This window comes from Lepidochelys kempii, chromosome 6 (genome assembly GCF_965140265.1).
Source record: "Lepidochelys kempii isolate rLepKem1 chromosome 6, rLepKem1.hap2, whole genome shotgun sequence".
Classification (NCBI taxonomy): domain Eukaryota; kingdom Metazoa; phylum Chordata; order Testudines; family Cheloniidae; genus Lepidochelys; species Lepidochelys kempii.
Genome location: NC_133261.1, coordinates 22,661,842 through 22,676,698, shown reverse-complemented (window position 1 = coordinate 22,676,698; position 14,857 = coordinate 22,661,842). Strand labels below are relative to the sequence as shown.

The window sequence follows — 14,857 nt, the reverse complement described above, 5'->3', positions numbered from 1 at the left end:
CCCGGGGCTGGGGCAGAACTGGCCGGCTGAGGAGCGAGGAAGGGAGGGGCTAGGGGGTCGGGGCGGGGTCAGGGAGAAGCCTGCTGGCCCAGCCGGGGAAGGGGCTGGAGAAGAGAGGAGTCCAGCCACAGCCAGCCAGGAGAGGCCCAAGCCCCTTGTGGTGCCCCCCTGGTTATGGCGCCCTGGGTGCGGCACCATTTGCCCGGCCCTAAGGCAGGCCCTGCAGAGGAATCATAGTACCATCCCTTTGTTTTCTGTCTTCCTCATGCATTACTGGTCCTCTGTAACATCAATGTGGAATGCTCCAATTCCTAGAAAATACACTATCTCCCAAAACATCTTGATTACATATACTGTATCTTGGTTTTAGCCTACCACTAATAACTCGGGAGACTAGTGCTACAATTAACATTTAACCTAATTTGTTTGTCTCATGTTTATCTCTTGAGAATTGAAGACCTGCAATTACAGCAATCTGAAGAAAATGATAGTGGATCATTTGTTTTAACCCAGAATAACTATTCTCCATACACAGAAAGTTTTCAAAGAATATACATTTATTCAATTTATCAGATTAATGTTCTAAAACAGTGATTCCCAAATTGTCATCCACAAACCACCAGTGGTCTCCAGAGCGCTTGCTGATGCGCCTGACAACTGGTTGATTGAATTATGCTGACTCCGCTGATTGTTTCAAGATGCTACAGTGCGAGGATTTAAAGTTTCCAGATTTAAAGAGTCCAGTTTTAGAGCTATTACCTGTTCCAAGGGTAGTCCTCATTTTAAGTAAAAGGCATATTGCTGGAATCAACATCTCTAAAACTGGAATTAACTTGTTAAATGCATGCACTGTACATCACATTCAGCACTTTTCTAATATCATTTTTGCATGTATACAATTACTGTAGTTGCCACTCGGATGTTATGCAATCCAAACACGAAGGGAGGAGAGATGGTTATTTTGACTGCAAAGAGGATGAGCATGTCCACAAGACAATCTCTCTATTAAGACCCTGATCTATGCTATGAAAAAGTTTGATAACTTCTTTTTGAAAGAGTCCCTCACTTTAACATGCCACTTTAAAGTTTTATTTTGGTGGTCTCCTCTCCTCTTGAAATTCCTTGAAGTCACAAAACAGATTATAAGAATGATCCAGAATCACTGTATTAACACAAAAAGAAAAGGAGGACTTGTGGCACCTTAGAGACTAACCAATTTATTAGAGCATAAGCTTTCGTGAGCTACAGCTCACTTCTTCAGATGCATATCGTGGAAACTGCAGCAGGCTTTATATATACACAGAGAATATGAAACAATACCTATTCCCACCCCACTGTCCTGCTGGTAATAGCTTATCTAAAGTGATTTCGCTTTATTTATAAACCTGTATTAACACATAAATTTAAGAGACAGGAGAAGGATCTAATATGGATGGACAGATAATCACGTGTGTGTGTTGCTAACTCTGGGTGCTTTGCCTTGCTCTTCTGCATTGGTGAGAATATGCTTTTTACCACTGTTGCCAACTTTCACGCAGTAAATAAGCACTCGACTTTCACAATGAGCCAAAAATCAAGCTAATCCCATTTCAAAACAAGGCCAAAACAAGCCAATCCCTAAGAACCCCAACACTCTATGTGACTAGATCCCCCTGGCGTGCAGTCTGGGACTGTGGTGGGCCCGCTGTGCACCCCTGACTCTCTCCTCCCTTTGCCCCTGTTTGCCCCCCCTCCTCTGCTTGCCGGAGCCGTTAAAAAAAAAAAGAAGCAACAAGCTAAAACAAGCAACAAGCCAAAAACTAGCCAACAAGCAACTCACAAGCCAATAAAGCCAAAAACAAACCCAATTTCTGTGTTTTTTTCAACGGGTTTGGCATGTCAGCTTTTTACTACTACACCCATATGAAAGTAATAATGAGAGAAAACAACCATGCAGTCTCAAACTTAAAATGGTCGTTTTGGATTTCTCCCAAAAGCTATGAAAAGAGGGAGGTGAGGAAAGGGAGAAATGGACAGACTAATGCTGTTACACTGTATTGCTGACACCCTTCTGAAATCCCAGCACAAGAGGCTGCTGTTTTTACACACCGCAGCAGGGTTATCTGACACAGCCACATGATCTCTCATGTTTGAGAAGTTTAGTCCCCAAAGAGCAGAGATAATTTAACTGGTTTCCAGAGGCCTCTTGGGCACTGCAAGGATCCATAAGAAATGCTGAGGGTAACTGGCCCTTAATGTGAGGATACAGACCACTTGGGTGGGGCCATATTAAGCGATTAAAAAAAATATTATTTAACTAGGGCAAAATGCAAACTGGTGTCTTGGCTGAAAGACTTTGACCTCATTTCCAATAAAAACTGGGAACCAATGGAGACAAATAACCCATTGGTACCAGAAAGGCTACAAGAGCTGACACCTTTCAGAGCAGCTGAGAACTTGCAGGTCAATCTGTTTTACCTGCAAGGCGCAGCTGATACCAGTGGGATCATTTGTCTCCACTGGCTCTACTTCACACCTTAGGGAGACATGCAGGATCTGTGCTCTGCAATGCAAGCTGTGGGAATAGGTGCCCTATGCCTAGCAGTAAAGCAGGGGACTTTGAAAATTTTCCCCCTCATTCCATGCCACTAATTCTGGCTTGGCTTCAGTAAAGGGAGCTTCAACGTGGCCCGTTCAGCTGACTCTTTGTGTAGCTTGTCCACATGTTCAGCCAGGCTTCCCTGTGGCCTGCTCATATCTCTCAATGTGGATCTTGCCCACATACCAACTGAAAGCTGGTTTAATTGTGGCCTGCCCAGCTCTCTCAGTGTGGGTCTGACCCATATGCCATCTGGGGGCCAGTTTCACTGCAGCCTGCTCATGCTTCTTGGTCTGGACCTTGCCCACACGCTGTCTAGGAGCTGGGTTCCTGTGGCCTGCTCAATTCTCTTGGTGTGGACCTCACTCATACGCCGACTGTGAGCTGGGTGCAGGCAGTCCGCTGTCCCTGCCATTTCTGAGTGGAGGAGAGGTGCTGTCCTTCAAACCCTCCTCAGAAAGCCACAAGAATTTTTTTTTTTTTAGTTTAGCAGTTTTGAGAAGAAACCCTCAAAGCCATAAAGAAACCTGAGAGATGGTTAATTAAAAATCTTTCAAAAATCCTCTGAAAGCTCTACTCCAAGGGGTACCCTAGAGTCTGCTTGGAGGCAGAGAATTCTGGGAAGTTCTTCTGGAGGGCTGGTCCTAAGCCCAGGCTCAGTGCAAAGATCTCGACTGCCCCACTGGCCATGGAAATGAGGAATGCCCACTGCGAAGATTGACATGGGGACTGAGAAAATATTATTTTCTTGCTAAAAGGTAATGGAGGTTTAAAAAAAAAAAAAAAAAACTTAAAAGCCTGCTCCATGCTCCCTGGTGAGCAGTGAAAGGAGTTTGGGCTGGCTAGAAAGCAGGAAGAAATTAAACTCTAGCAACTCTTGGGCAGGTTCGCAGCAGATGGTAATAGATTTAATGTTGCACAAATATGTCCACTAGCATGTGGGAGAAGTGTTTATTCTTGTCAGAACAATTTGCTTGCTAGTTTATTTTACCCTAACTATGAAAGGGATTCCTACTAATATCAACACTCCCCTGAAGCCATTAGGGAAAAGGCCTTGTCAATTAATACTAATACTTCCTCTATTTTTCCCTCTGTTCATGTTTAAAGAAAAAAAAACTATAGAAAAGGAGGGATAGAATAGAAAAGAGAGAAAGAAAAGACCTACTATAACACCACCACCACCACCACAACGGAAGTATTTCTGTGGATATCTGATTTACCAACTCAAGATAAATGTGCAAAATTTAACACAAGAAATCTAAACAAGGTTCTTACCTCTGAAGACTCTGGGTTTGGCTTAAGGCAAATAAGATTCCCCTCCACTGTGAGACTATTCAGTTTGCCGCAGAGTCCCAGGTACTGAATCTGGTTGATGTCCTCAATATTGTTTCCTTCCAGGTCCAGAATCTCAAGATGATCCAGCAAGCTCACTTGGCTCAGGTCAGAAATATTGTTATAGGCTATATAGAGTTCCTCAACAGAAGTAAACAGAACATATAAACCACAGACTTGCCCAAATTACATTAAGCCACTTACTGACTTACTTCAAATCTTTAGGAAATTGCATACTACAAAGAGCTAGAAATATCAATTAGAGTGCTCAGGTACTAGCTTGGGCAGAGTGTTTCCTATCATGGCTAATGCCATTTTAAGTGAATGAGACTATCATGGAAATAAGTAAGTGTGTTCAGGATCAGACCACAGTGCTGTAGTAAAAAATAATTGCTTTAGCATCTTCAAAGATTAATAAATACAAACTCAAGGTGCCCAATCAAAATCCTTTAAGAACTTTAAAAAAAGTGACAGTACAATTACAGAAAGAGAAATATTAACTAAAGATATTGACCGTAGGAGCATATTTGAAATGACCCAGTTTTACCTACCTTCAAAGAGATGCAGGAAGAGATTCCATCTAAATCTGTGAGCCCACAACGAGCCATCCACAATACTTGGAGATGGGACAACGTGCTTCCAAGGTCCCTTGTAAGAGAAACAATTCAAGCACTGATTTAAATGGGAAAAGAAATTTAGAAGACATTTTGTTTCCCCCACATTGGAAAATCTGATTGTTTCCTCATAGCCTGTATCCTTAACAGGCAGGAAACATAGAGAAACAGTGCAACTCTCATAGATGAAGAAAGAGATTAAGGCTGTACAGTGAACATTTTATTCTAATCTTTTCTCCCAAATACACTTTTGATCTCCAGTGACAATACGGCTCATGGAACAGTATCTGCTCCCAATTCAAGAAATCCATTTAAAATTCTGCCAAAAGTTTATACTTTGGTGATTTTTCCATAATTCAAAGCAAATTAGATAAATGCTACAAATTTTGTAAGAATTTATTTCTGTGGTTTTCACTACATATTGTATAAGCATAATCCAAATAAATACATCTGATTTTAACCCCCTGCTCTTGCCTTTTATCAGTTTATGTGGCACCTTTCCTCTCCTTGCACTGGAAGTGATAAACAAATAATATTGCTTGGATCAGTAGAAAATGGTAATCCACCCCATTCCATCTGTCCACCTTGTAGGCCTAGCAACAGGTGAGTAAGGGATTGATTCTGCAAGGTTCTGAGCATTATGGCCCTAATCCAGAAAAGCACTTAAGCACATTTAACTTTGTGCACGAGTTGTCCCATTGACTTTGCACAGACATAAATAGCTACATAAAGTACAAAAATAGCGGCAAATCAAGCCCAAGGTCTTTAGCACCATCAATCTTCTATATCATTGAGCTACAAGTGCGTATCATTCAAATGTAAATGAGATACAATGGCTTGACAAACCCAGAAGAGACCACGGTATCCAACCCCAGACTTTTCCCACCATAGAAAAAACACTGCACCCTCTCAATATTAATGAAAAAAGTTTTCCCCACTTCCTAGTACATTGTGTTTATTTTAGATTCTTCATAGAACAAAGCAAACAACAAAACCTAAGAACCACCACAGAGCACTCTCCAGTCCAAAGCCTGTGGCTTCCGTGATAGCAGAGAAAAGTGATTCCTTTATGTCTCTATTGTTTACTGTGTCACTGCTGCTGTTAAAGGCAGAGCCTCATGTATATTGGCATAGATGCCTTGACTTCACTGGAGTGGTTTGACACCAGCTGAGAATCTGGGCCACAGCAACAACGATAAAGTAAACAATAGACACAGAAGAATCACTCTTCTCCACTATCAGTCCTTTCTGTGGACTCACTGACCAATCTCTGCTGATGTCAGCAGGTTATACAATTCCTTAACTGGCAGGATCATAAAGCTAACCTGATGAACAAACTTACTTGCTTAAATCCTGCTGGTACTGAATAAGACCCTGCAGAAGAGGCAGAATTGTTAGGTTTCTTTCCAGGAGCCAGCTTAGGTCTGTTCATCCAGAAGGGTTTGCCCCTGAACCCAAAGGGTCACAATGTGCCATCACAACCACCCAGCATTTGTAAATAGCCTCTCCAGTGAATATTTCCACTGTACATACTTTTGAATAAAACAAACTGATTTCAAGGCATCCTTGAGGCAAGAATGCACCAACTGCAATATTTACTGAAATTTATAATCATAAAAGCAAAGGGTGGAGGGGAGAAACAAAGTAAAAATGAAGCAGCTGCCACCAAGCATGGCAATGCTTACTGCCTGAGCAACACACCAATAAACTCAGACCTGTTAGTTATGACTAACATGAAGAAAATGCATTGCTCATTTCATGACCCATTTACACGCTGATCAGCCTTTGAGAAATGTGGGCGGTGTTATTTTGGTGTGAAAGTCTCCTTTTCCTTATATCATCAGACCCAGGTAAATGTAAAATGGTTACCCAGAATATTCACATTTTCACACTATTAAAGCGGAAAGCAAATTATTTCTGTTAAATTCTCCGTATGTTGCAGTGAAAGACAAGACTGAAAACAATCATAACTTCATATTTTACCAAATTTTAACAAAAAAAAAAATACATTTGTTTGTGTCTTGTACTTTCTCTTTTAATGTGTATCTTTCAAACCATAACTTTTGGTATTATGTTTGCCTCCTAAGAGTTCCTCCGAATGCTGAGTCAAAACAATATATTAATTTACGTGCATTTTTCACACATGACTGTTTTAGAGTGACTGCCACCACTTCATAGTTACAGCCATGATCCTGCAGTGAACTCTACACAGGAGACCCCGGCACCCTCACAAAGCTCCACTCCAGCAGTATTATCCAGGTTAATAATAATTTTGCCTGTAGTGTGTACAAGGACAAGTCATGTTTGAAAAGTGTGTTAGCTGGTCAAGTTTAATCTCAGTCCCTTCCGAAGAGTTAATTATGACCCGCTCTCACATTTGTAAACATGAATTGCCCCTGTTTACAAATGTGAGATGCTACATTGTGTTAATTAAAACGTGTTAATTAATCCACAAGTTCTCAAACTTTTTCTTGCTGAGGCCCCCCTCAACATGCTATAAAAACACCAGGGCCTGGGTGCAGGAGCGCGGGGTTCCGGGCCGGGGGGGATTGGGGGAAGATCCTTGGGTACAGGCACAGTTTTACTTCTATTTTGGGGGCGCAAGGGCTGGCGGGGCTCGAGCCAGCTCCGCACAGCAGGGTTCAGGGAGGGAGCGCCAGTTCCACCCCCTGACTCGCTCAGCAGGCCACCCAGTCTGTCTGGGCTGTGGGGGGACACAACCCAAAAATATAACTCAAAGTGGGGGACTTGGTTCAAAAAGTTTGAAAACCTCTCAAGGTACAGGGAGGGGGTAGCTAGGGGCTGTGTATTTCCTAGTGTGGACACAGCCTTAAGGGGGCACTGTAAAATAAAAATTACTTTTTAAAGTTCTTACCTATGAGCAAACTTACTTGTCAAAGTTCATGCTACATCATAAAAATACATATATCAGTTCTGCTTCTGTTTATAGTTTTTGGAACTGATTCTGATCCGGCTAGCCCTTGTTGCGAGCAACTCCTTTAAAGCTAACGTAGTTAGAACTGGCATGACAAAGGAATCAGAGCCTGCGTCTCAGGCTCACATGCACATGTGGAATGCTGCAATGTTTGGGATGCAAACACAAGCAAGACAATTTTTGTTACTGTTGCTGATTTACAAAAATGATTTCTTTGACATTAAAAAACCCCAATTAAAACCTTTATCTTGGTTTTGCGTTTTATAAAAACGTATTTATACAATGCCGAAATATGGGGCTAAACTTGACTGAGAGTATCCAAAGCTGCAAAGCTGACCATTAACTCAAACCAAAGAATGCATAACAATAAAGTTCGAGAAGCTTAGTTTTATTAGATGTACAACTTGATATCAGTGGGCCTGATTCTGTGCTCGGCTTTACTAAGGGGGCCACAAAGCAAAGCTAACTGGGCCCTGGGAAATACAGAAGGGCAGCATCGGATTAAAGTAAGTGACCCAATGCCACTCCTTCCATGCAGCATCCAGTGTAGAGGGATGCCAGCAAATCTTCTAGACCAGGAGGGCGACTGGCCAGAGCACTTTGTTCTTTGTCTATCCTGGGCTTCAGAGAAGCTACTGCAAGTCGAGACAGCAATGGGGCTCCTCTAACTTATGCCGTGGGCTGTGCCAGCCATTGGAACAGCCCAGAATCCTGAGTGGTACAGCTCCAAATTTGTCCCAGGGTATTTTTATATTACTTCTATAAAAAACAATGTCAAGTCAGATTGCCTATTACAGCAAGGCACATCTGCAAATATTTTATTTCTGAACTAACACAAGAAGCATTTGGAAAGCTTTGGATCACAGCTGAAAACAAAACAAAACAAAAAAAACAAAAAAAGTTCACGCTTGTAGCATCAAAAAAATTCCCAGATTAATTAACGCACAGTAATTCCCACTGAGAATGCTGTTGCTAAAAGGTTGCAAGGTAAAACAGCAGTTGAACTCAGAGTAAGCTGGCCCAGACAAGACAACTGCATGTACCTACATTTCTGAAAGTATTTCTACATTTTTGTTGGCCATTTGCAAGAAAAGTTAAGAAATTCCAAAAGATGGGCGTGCCTCATCTGGAACCAGCTCTGCTTCATTTGGAATGTACAAGTTTGAGGGGGTTAGCGAGTCTTGGGAAATATTGCACATGTATTGATCACATTTTGTGTGTATGTTCATATATTTAAGTGCAACGCTCAACTGAACCTGAACTACAGAGCCACAACTGATGCCTCCCTAATAAAAATAAAAAAGAGGAGATTTACATTCTAATCATAATTTATGATGGAAATTAGGAGGAAAATCCATTTCCATTATATTTTTTGTGTGAGGAAGCCCAGAAAAGATTACAATTTTTAGGGAAACAGTGTTTATGAAGATTGTTGAAGATACAAAATGATCCTTCATACCACTATGTGAGGTTAATTATTATTATTTATATTACAGTAGCATCAAAAGGCAGAAATCAGAGACCAGGGCTCCATTGTGCAGAGCTCTGGACAAACAGATAACAAGACAGTTCCTCTCCCAAAGAGCTTACCATTTAAATCAGCTCTGTGGGGCAGGGATTATCTAACTAATAAGTGATTTCTGGGTAGAGATGAAGTTCCACAAAAAGGCTGAGGCGTTTCTGGCAGCTAGGAGAGGTGGCAGGTAAGAAATGTAGGGCACAGCACTAATGAATGATGAAGGTAAGTTGGATAGAAGATCATGTGCAGTATAAAACTGATCCTGGGATGATGATCAGTACTCCACTCTAGGGGGCACCAATCACACAAACACATATAATAAGAGACACTTCTGTTCCTAGTGGATAAGTGTCCCAATCACCACAAATCATGTTAATTACCAGAAAGGCTAAGGAATGAAGGGGCATAGAGATTAAACTACCCTCTCATTCCCGCAAGTGTTTTTTCCAGGTCAGCTTTGAGCCAGACTACCAAGGCTATGTGTGAGAAGCTGCCACTTCCCATGCTGTACATTCTCTTGATGAACAAAGGACTACAGTTTCCAGGGGTTTCCAAACCAGCAGCTTTCAGAAGCAATCATTTCACACACAGGCCTCATCTTGTGTGTGTGAGGAACGCGAACAGAGTTCCAAAACATGCTCTTTATTATCCAAAAATATAGAAAGAACATGTGCTAAGAAACCAATATGTACTCACACAGCCACTGCCTCTTATGTTGCCATGTTCACAGGCCATGAAGAATGCTGGAGAGTTCTATTCATGAGAGCTTAAAGCTGCACTTCACATTTATTTTGGCTTAAGAAAATGAACAAAGATAACAGTATGAAAACTATGCTCCAATTTTCTCCACATAAGTTTGTCCAGTGAGTTCCTACCACTGCAGTACTATATTCCTGTCAGGGTGTTGCAACATCCTTCCAACTTGCACAGAACCATTCATGATTTCTTTTGTGAAATCCAGTTCTCCAGACAGCTCATCACTCTTTGAAATGAGGGGAAAAAACAAGTTTGGTTTACAACAACTAATGACATTTTGAAAAACAAAAACTTGTTCTTCTTTTAATCCAGCAGACTGGTTCTTTGGGGATTAGTTCACTTGAACTAAAATCCTACTGGATGGAGACCAGACTTTAAAAGCAAAATTCTGCTCTCGGTTTTGCCAGCGTAAGTATGGAGAAGCTCCACTGATGTTAACGGAGCTACTCCTCACTTACACAAATGCAGCCTTGAGCAGAATCTGGTCCTAAATGTCTATCAGTGGGAACACTGTACTGTTTAATTTGGAAGTTATTCAGAATCATTCCCTAAACCACAAAGCATCTAAGCCACTCAATTTGCAAACAATAACTATTTTCTAAACACGTATATCTTTGTTTAATGAATCCTAACATGCAATATTCTTCCAAATTCATTTTAGAGGCTATTCTTTTCATTTCTAAAGAAGGCCATCCTAAAGATGAATATGCTAGCTATCAGCCAACTTTCACCATTAAATACAGATTTTAAAATAATGACCAAGTTACTGGCTTCCTGCTTAGGAAAAAACAATCTCCTCACTGATCTATAGAGATCAAGACAGATTTATTAAGGAGTGTAACGATAACAGTGATCTGGTCCATATGTCAGTATACAATGGTTTGGTTGTACGGGTAATTCTAACATCAGAAGCAAAAATGTTTAAAGTTTGTATGTTACTTAAATCAATAACATATGCTTAAATGGAAAGTTTACATAACAGTATCATTGTTCTCTCAAATGGCTATAAAGGACGCAAAACTGTAAAACAGTGTGCACTTCTCGTTTTGTTAAGTCTGTGACACAGCCCCCAACTCAGCAAGCAGATAAGGGGATATCCTTATGTCCCTGTGGTGTCCCTTTGCAGCCAAAGGGGCTCCATGAAGGGGCAAAGACCTACCCAAGTGGATCTGATGGCACAATTGGAGACTTACTTTGTATATTTGCTAATATAATTAGGGCATACTGATTCATCTTTGTCTTGCACCTCGCACAGTCATCTACACTTGAATGCAGTGGGTGGAAAATGTTCCCATTCTGATATGTTAATATCTTGTACCCACTTTGCACTAGTGCAAATGATTGGCCCTGGTGCAAGGCAGTGGCAAATAAGGTCCAGACTTTTGTTGCCAAAAGCCTATTGTTACACTGAAATGCTACGTTGTTGTAATGCCTAATATTTTATCCTCATTTCGCCTTCAGAATTGAGCAGTCTTTTCTTGACAAGTGTTCCTAACCTTGTTCTGCAACATCATCCTCAGACTCTGAAAACTAAGTGAGAATAAGGCTTCATCGAGCTATTTTTAAATTTACAGGTGGAAAACATCAGTGGAACGCAAGTGTGCTCAAGTCACATGCGTTGAATAGGAAGCCTGCATCTGTACAAGGTTTGGGTTTAATAACAGGTGTGTTATGTGAAATTCTATTTCCATTTTTTTTTTACACACAAATGCGGACTCGCATTTCACTGTGAATGAAAAAGGTGGAGTTGGTGGGTATCTTTGCAGGCCAGTGTCTGTTGCTGAATGTTTTTTATAGGGTTTTCAGGCAACCTTCATACTAACGGAAACCTTTATTTTCCAAGTGTTGATGACAGTCAGTTTTTCTCCTAATAGAAATATTTTATGGGTTTTTCTTGTTTAAACATTCAGATTTGGAGTAGGGGCAAAAGCACTGTATAGCGCTTTTCTTCTATAGAGCTCAAAGTATCATTATTCTCCATTTTATTGATGCAGAAACTGAAGAACTGAGAAGGAAATGACTTGCCCAGACACACAGTAGTCAGTAGAAGAGTTGGGAACAGCACCCTGGTCTCCAGGCTCCCAGTCTAGCACCCTATGCACTGGGGACACCTTTACATCTCCAGTCTCAGAGTTGCTCTAATTTACAGCCAACAGCAACAGCTCCTGAAGAGTTGCTGCAGCAGCCTGTGATCACTGGAGAAGAGTGCACGCTGGCCAAACCCCCTCTCCCCAACACGTCCCCTAACCTGGGGCCAGATAGGTGTATAGATGGCTACAGTACCAGGGATTCCAATTGCTGAAGCAGCCAGCCTATTCACGTCTTAGGCTGAGGATCTGGCCCAGAAGCTGTAATGACTGTACATCTTCTCTTCAAACTGTTTTTCTCCTCTGAATCTCACTGCTGCTGGTAGTTACTTGTCTTGAGTGTTTGCTGTTCAGGGTTGGAGTCAAAGATGAGTGCGTGCAAGCACATTGGTAGCTTTAATCTGGAAGAATGGTTGGGCTAATCCATAGACAAATTTGCTACGAACAAGGCAGCTAGAGACACTCCATGGGTGAAATCCCAGTTTCATTGAAATCGATGGCATAACTCCCATTAACTTCAACAGGGCCTATATTTCACCCCAGGAGTCTGTCTTTCATAGGGGTGAACTCTCTGAGCATCTTTTACTCGGCTAGGATTGCTCTGCTGAAGCAGATAGGAGTGGAGGATGCCAGTAAGGATACAACCAACCCCTCCAAGTTGTGTTTCAGGGCTACGTCTATCTTCATTTTGGTGGTATATTCATGTATTATGGTTTCTTAGGCCACCATTGCATCCACTGTAGCAATCACAACATAAGACTAGCAGCACCATCTGCAAATATTTTGTTTCCCAATTCAGAGCATATCAGAGTAGAATCCCATTTTATATGAAATCAGGCTCAACTGAATTAACTGAACCTACCAAGGTAGTTTCAAATGAAATCAGGAGAGCTGATCAATACACTGGTTTTGTAAGGGGTCATAATTGTGTTTTAATTAACTAAGAGTTTTTGTTCAATTTAATAAGTTATAATGTACTGTGAAGGGGAAGTCTCTGAAACATAGCTTTAATTTAAAATGTTCTCATTTTCAGTTGCTGTCAAAAAACCCAGAGCAGAATAATTAGCTTGATGAAAGCTGATGTACCTGGAATGAAGAATAAAAATTCTCTAACACAGGAATATATGTATGCGTGGGTGGGGTACATGTAATTTTGTGTTAATTTCCTTTCGATCTTGAAAATTGCTTGTCATTTTATCTCCGTGGTAGTCTTTTAACAGGTAACCGAGTATTAATGATGAAATATTAACAGCTTTAACTGAGTTTCCACAAATTTAAAAATAGCCAGATTTGCTCAAATGTGGCTCATAAACCAAATACAGCCCTGGAACTTCTTTCTACATTATGTTTCTACTCCTACCTTTGCCACGGAGTTGTGCCCATAAAGGCTGTACACCCCAATATGCAATGCGCCATCTTGACATCAGCATTACATATTCTGAATTGGCAACTGAACTTTCAAATGGAGGAAAATTTAGATACACTATAAATAAAACTGCATCTCAACTGTCTCCTCTTTTAGCCCCAAAGCTATCTATGCTGCACAGAAATTTGGCATTCCCTCATTTTAACTGTTGAAAATTATGTACAACGGAAAAAAAGACTAATAAAGCTAAGGTTACAGAATGAGTTATTTACACTAAAGGAATACATCCCAGCATTTTCAATTTACTGCATGGTTAATGTCTTTGTATTTTTCATTTTGGGTCTTTGTTTCACATTATCCCAGATTTGAGGTTTGGTAAGATAAGAGAGATGTGCTTCCACTTTGCTTTAATACAGTTTTGACACTTTAAAATCAAGACCCCAGAAACTTTCTATACTGGAGAGAGTAAGTAGGAAGAAAAGGAGGACTTGTGGCACCTTAGAGACTAACAAATTTATTTGAGCGTAAGCTTTCGTGAGCTACAGCTGAATGCATCCGATGAAGTGAGCTGTAGCTCACGAAAGCTTATGTTCAAATAAATTTGTTAGTCTCCAAGGTGCCACAAGTACTCCTTTTCTTTTTGCAAATACAGACTAACACGGCTGCTACTCTGAAACCAGTAAGTAGGAAAAATATCTGGTAAAAGTGCTTTGATTGTGAGTAAGTAGGAAGAATTTTTGGTAAAAGTGCCTTGATTGCATGATATCAATTGTAGAGACAGATCACTGGTGTTTTAAAAAAAAACCCTCATTTTGTTCCAACAACTTTAACACACACAAAAATCGGAAAAAATAAAATACCAGAACAACTGGACATATAAAAATTAGGAAGAAAGATGCCAGTCATTAGATTTCTATTCAACTTCTGTTCTGTTGGAAGCTGGAAATAAATGTTCTCTCAGAAAACCAAAATAAATTGCTATGAGACCAGATACCTAGATGCCACAGAGATGGGTGTGATATTAAAACAGACAGAAAATGTTGAGCCATTTAAAAATGACTGAACAGACTCTCATTTTCAAGATTGTTTAAATCTAGCAGTTTCATACTATGCTAAAATGTAAAGCCCTCCATGAATTTTTAATGTCTCCCTATAATTCTCCAATGCAGCAGCACAATGATTTCCAAACTGATGTTCCTGTTAATTTTTAAGTAAACCAACTGGATTAGTTTGCACCTATGGGTGCACCTACACTACGGGGGCTATACCTTCATAGCTATGCCACTGTAGCCATAATCTCGTAGTTTAGACACATTAGAAGGGACTTTTCTGTCAGGGTAGCCGGAACACCACCTTTCCAAATGACAATAAATCTAGGACGATTAAAGCATTCAACTGCATCTGACATATCTGTGTCTACATTGAGGGCTAGGTCGGCATAGATTTTTCACATCCGTGATTGACATAGCTATACTGACCTAAATATTAAGTGTAGACCAGACGTTAGGAAAAATTCCCATTGAAGCCATTGCTAGAGTACAGATGGTACAAAATGAGATAATTTTCTTTAATAGATATGATTTTCTTTCAATGTATGTTAACTGCTTTAAAATGAACATTTAAAAAAATTCTGCAAGATGCAAAAATTTTGGAAACAAACAAACAAACAA

At 40.5% G+C, this 14,857-nt stretch overlaps 1 protein-coding gene across 11 annotated transcripts in view; it reads right to left on the bottom strand.

Annotated features, from left to right (window-relative positions):
• Positions 1-14,857, bottom strand: part of LRRC56 (leucine rich repeat containing 56) — a 132,778-nt gene that overhangs the window by 16,975 nt on the left and 100,946 nt on the right. For all 11 annotated transcript variants that reach the window (XM_073347101.1, XM_073347098.1, XM_073347099.1 and 8 more), the window contains 2 exons: positions 4,462-4,558; positions 3,854-4,051 (listed from right to left, as the gene is read on the bottom strand). In XM_073347101.1, the coding sequence (XP_073203202.1) occupies positions 3,854-4,051; positions 4,462-4,558 (295 nt within the window). The remainder of the gene's footprint in view (positions 1-3,853; positions 4,052-4,461; positions 4,559-14,857) is intronic.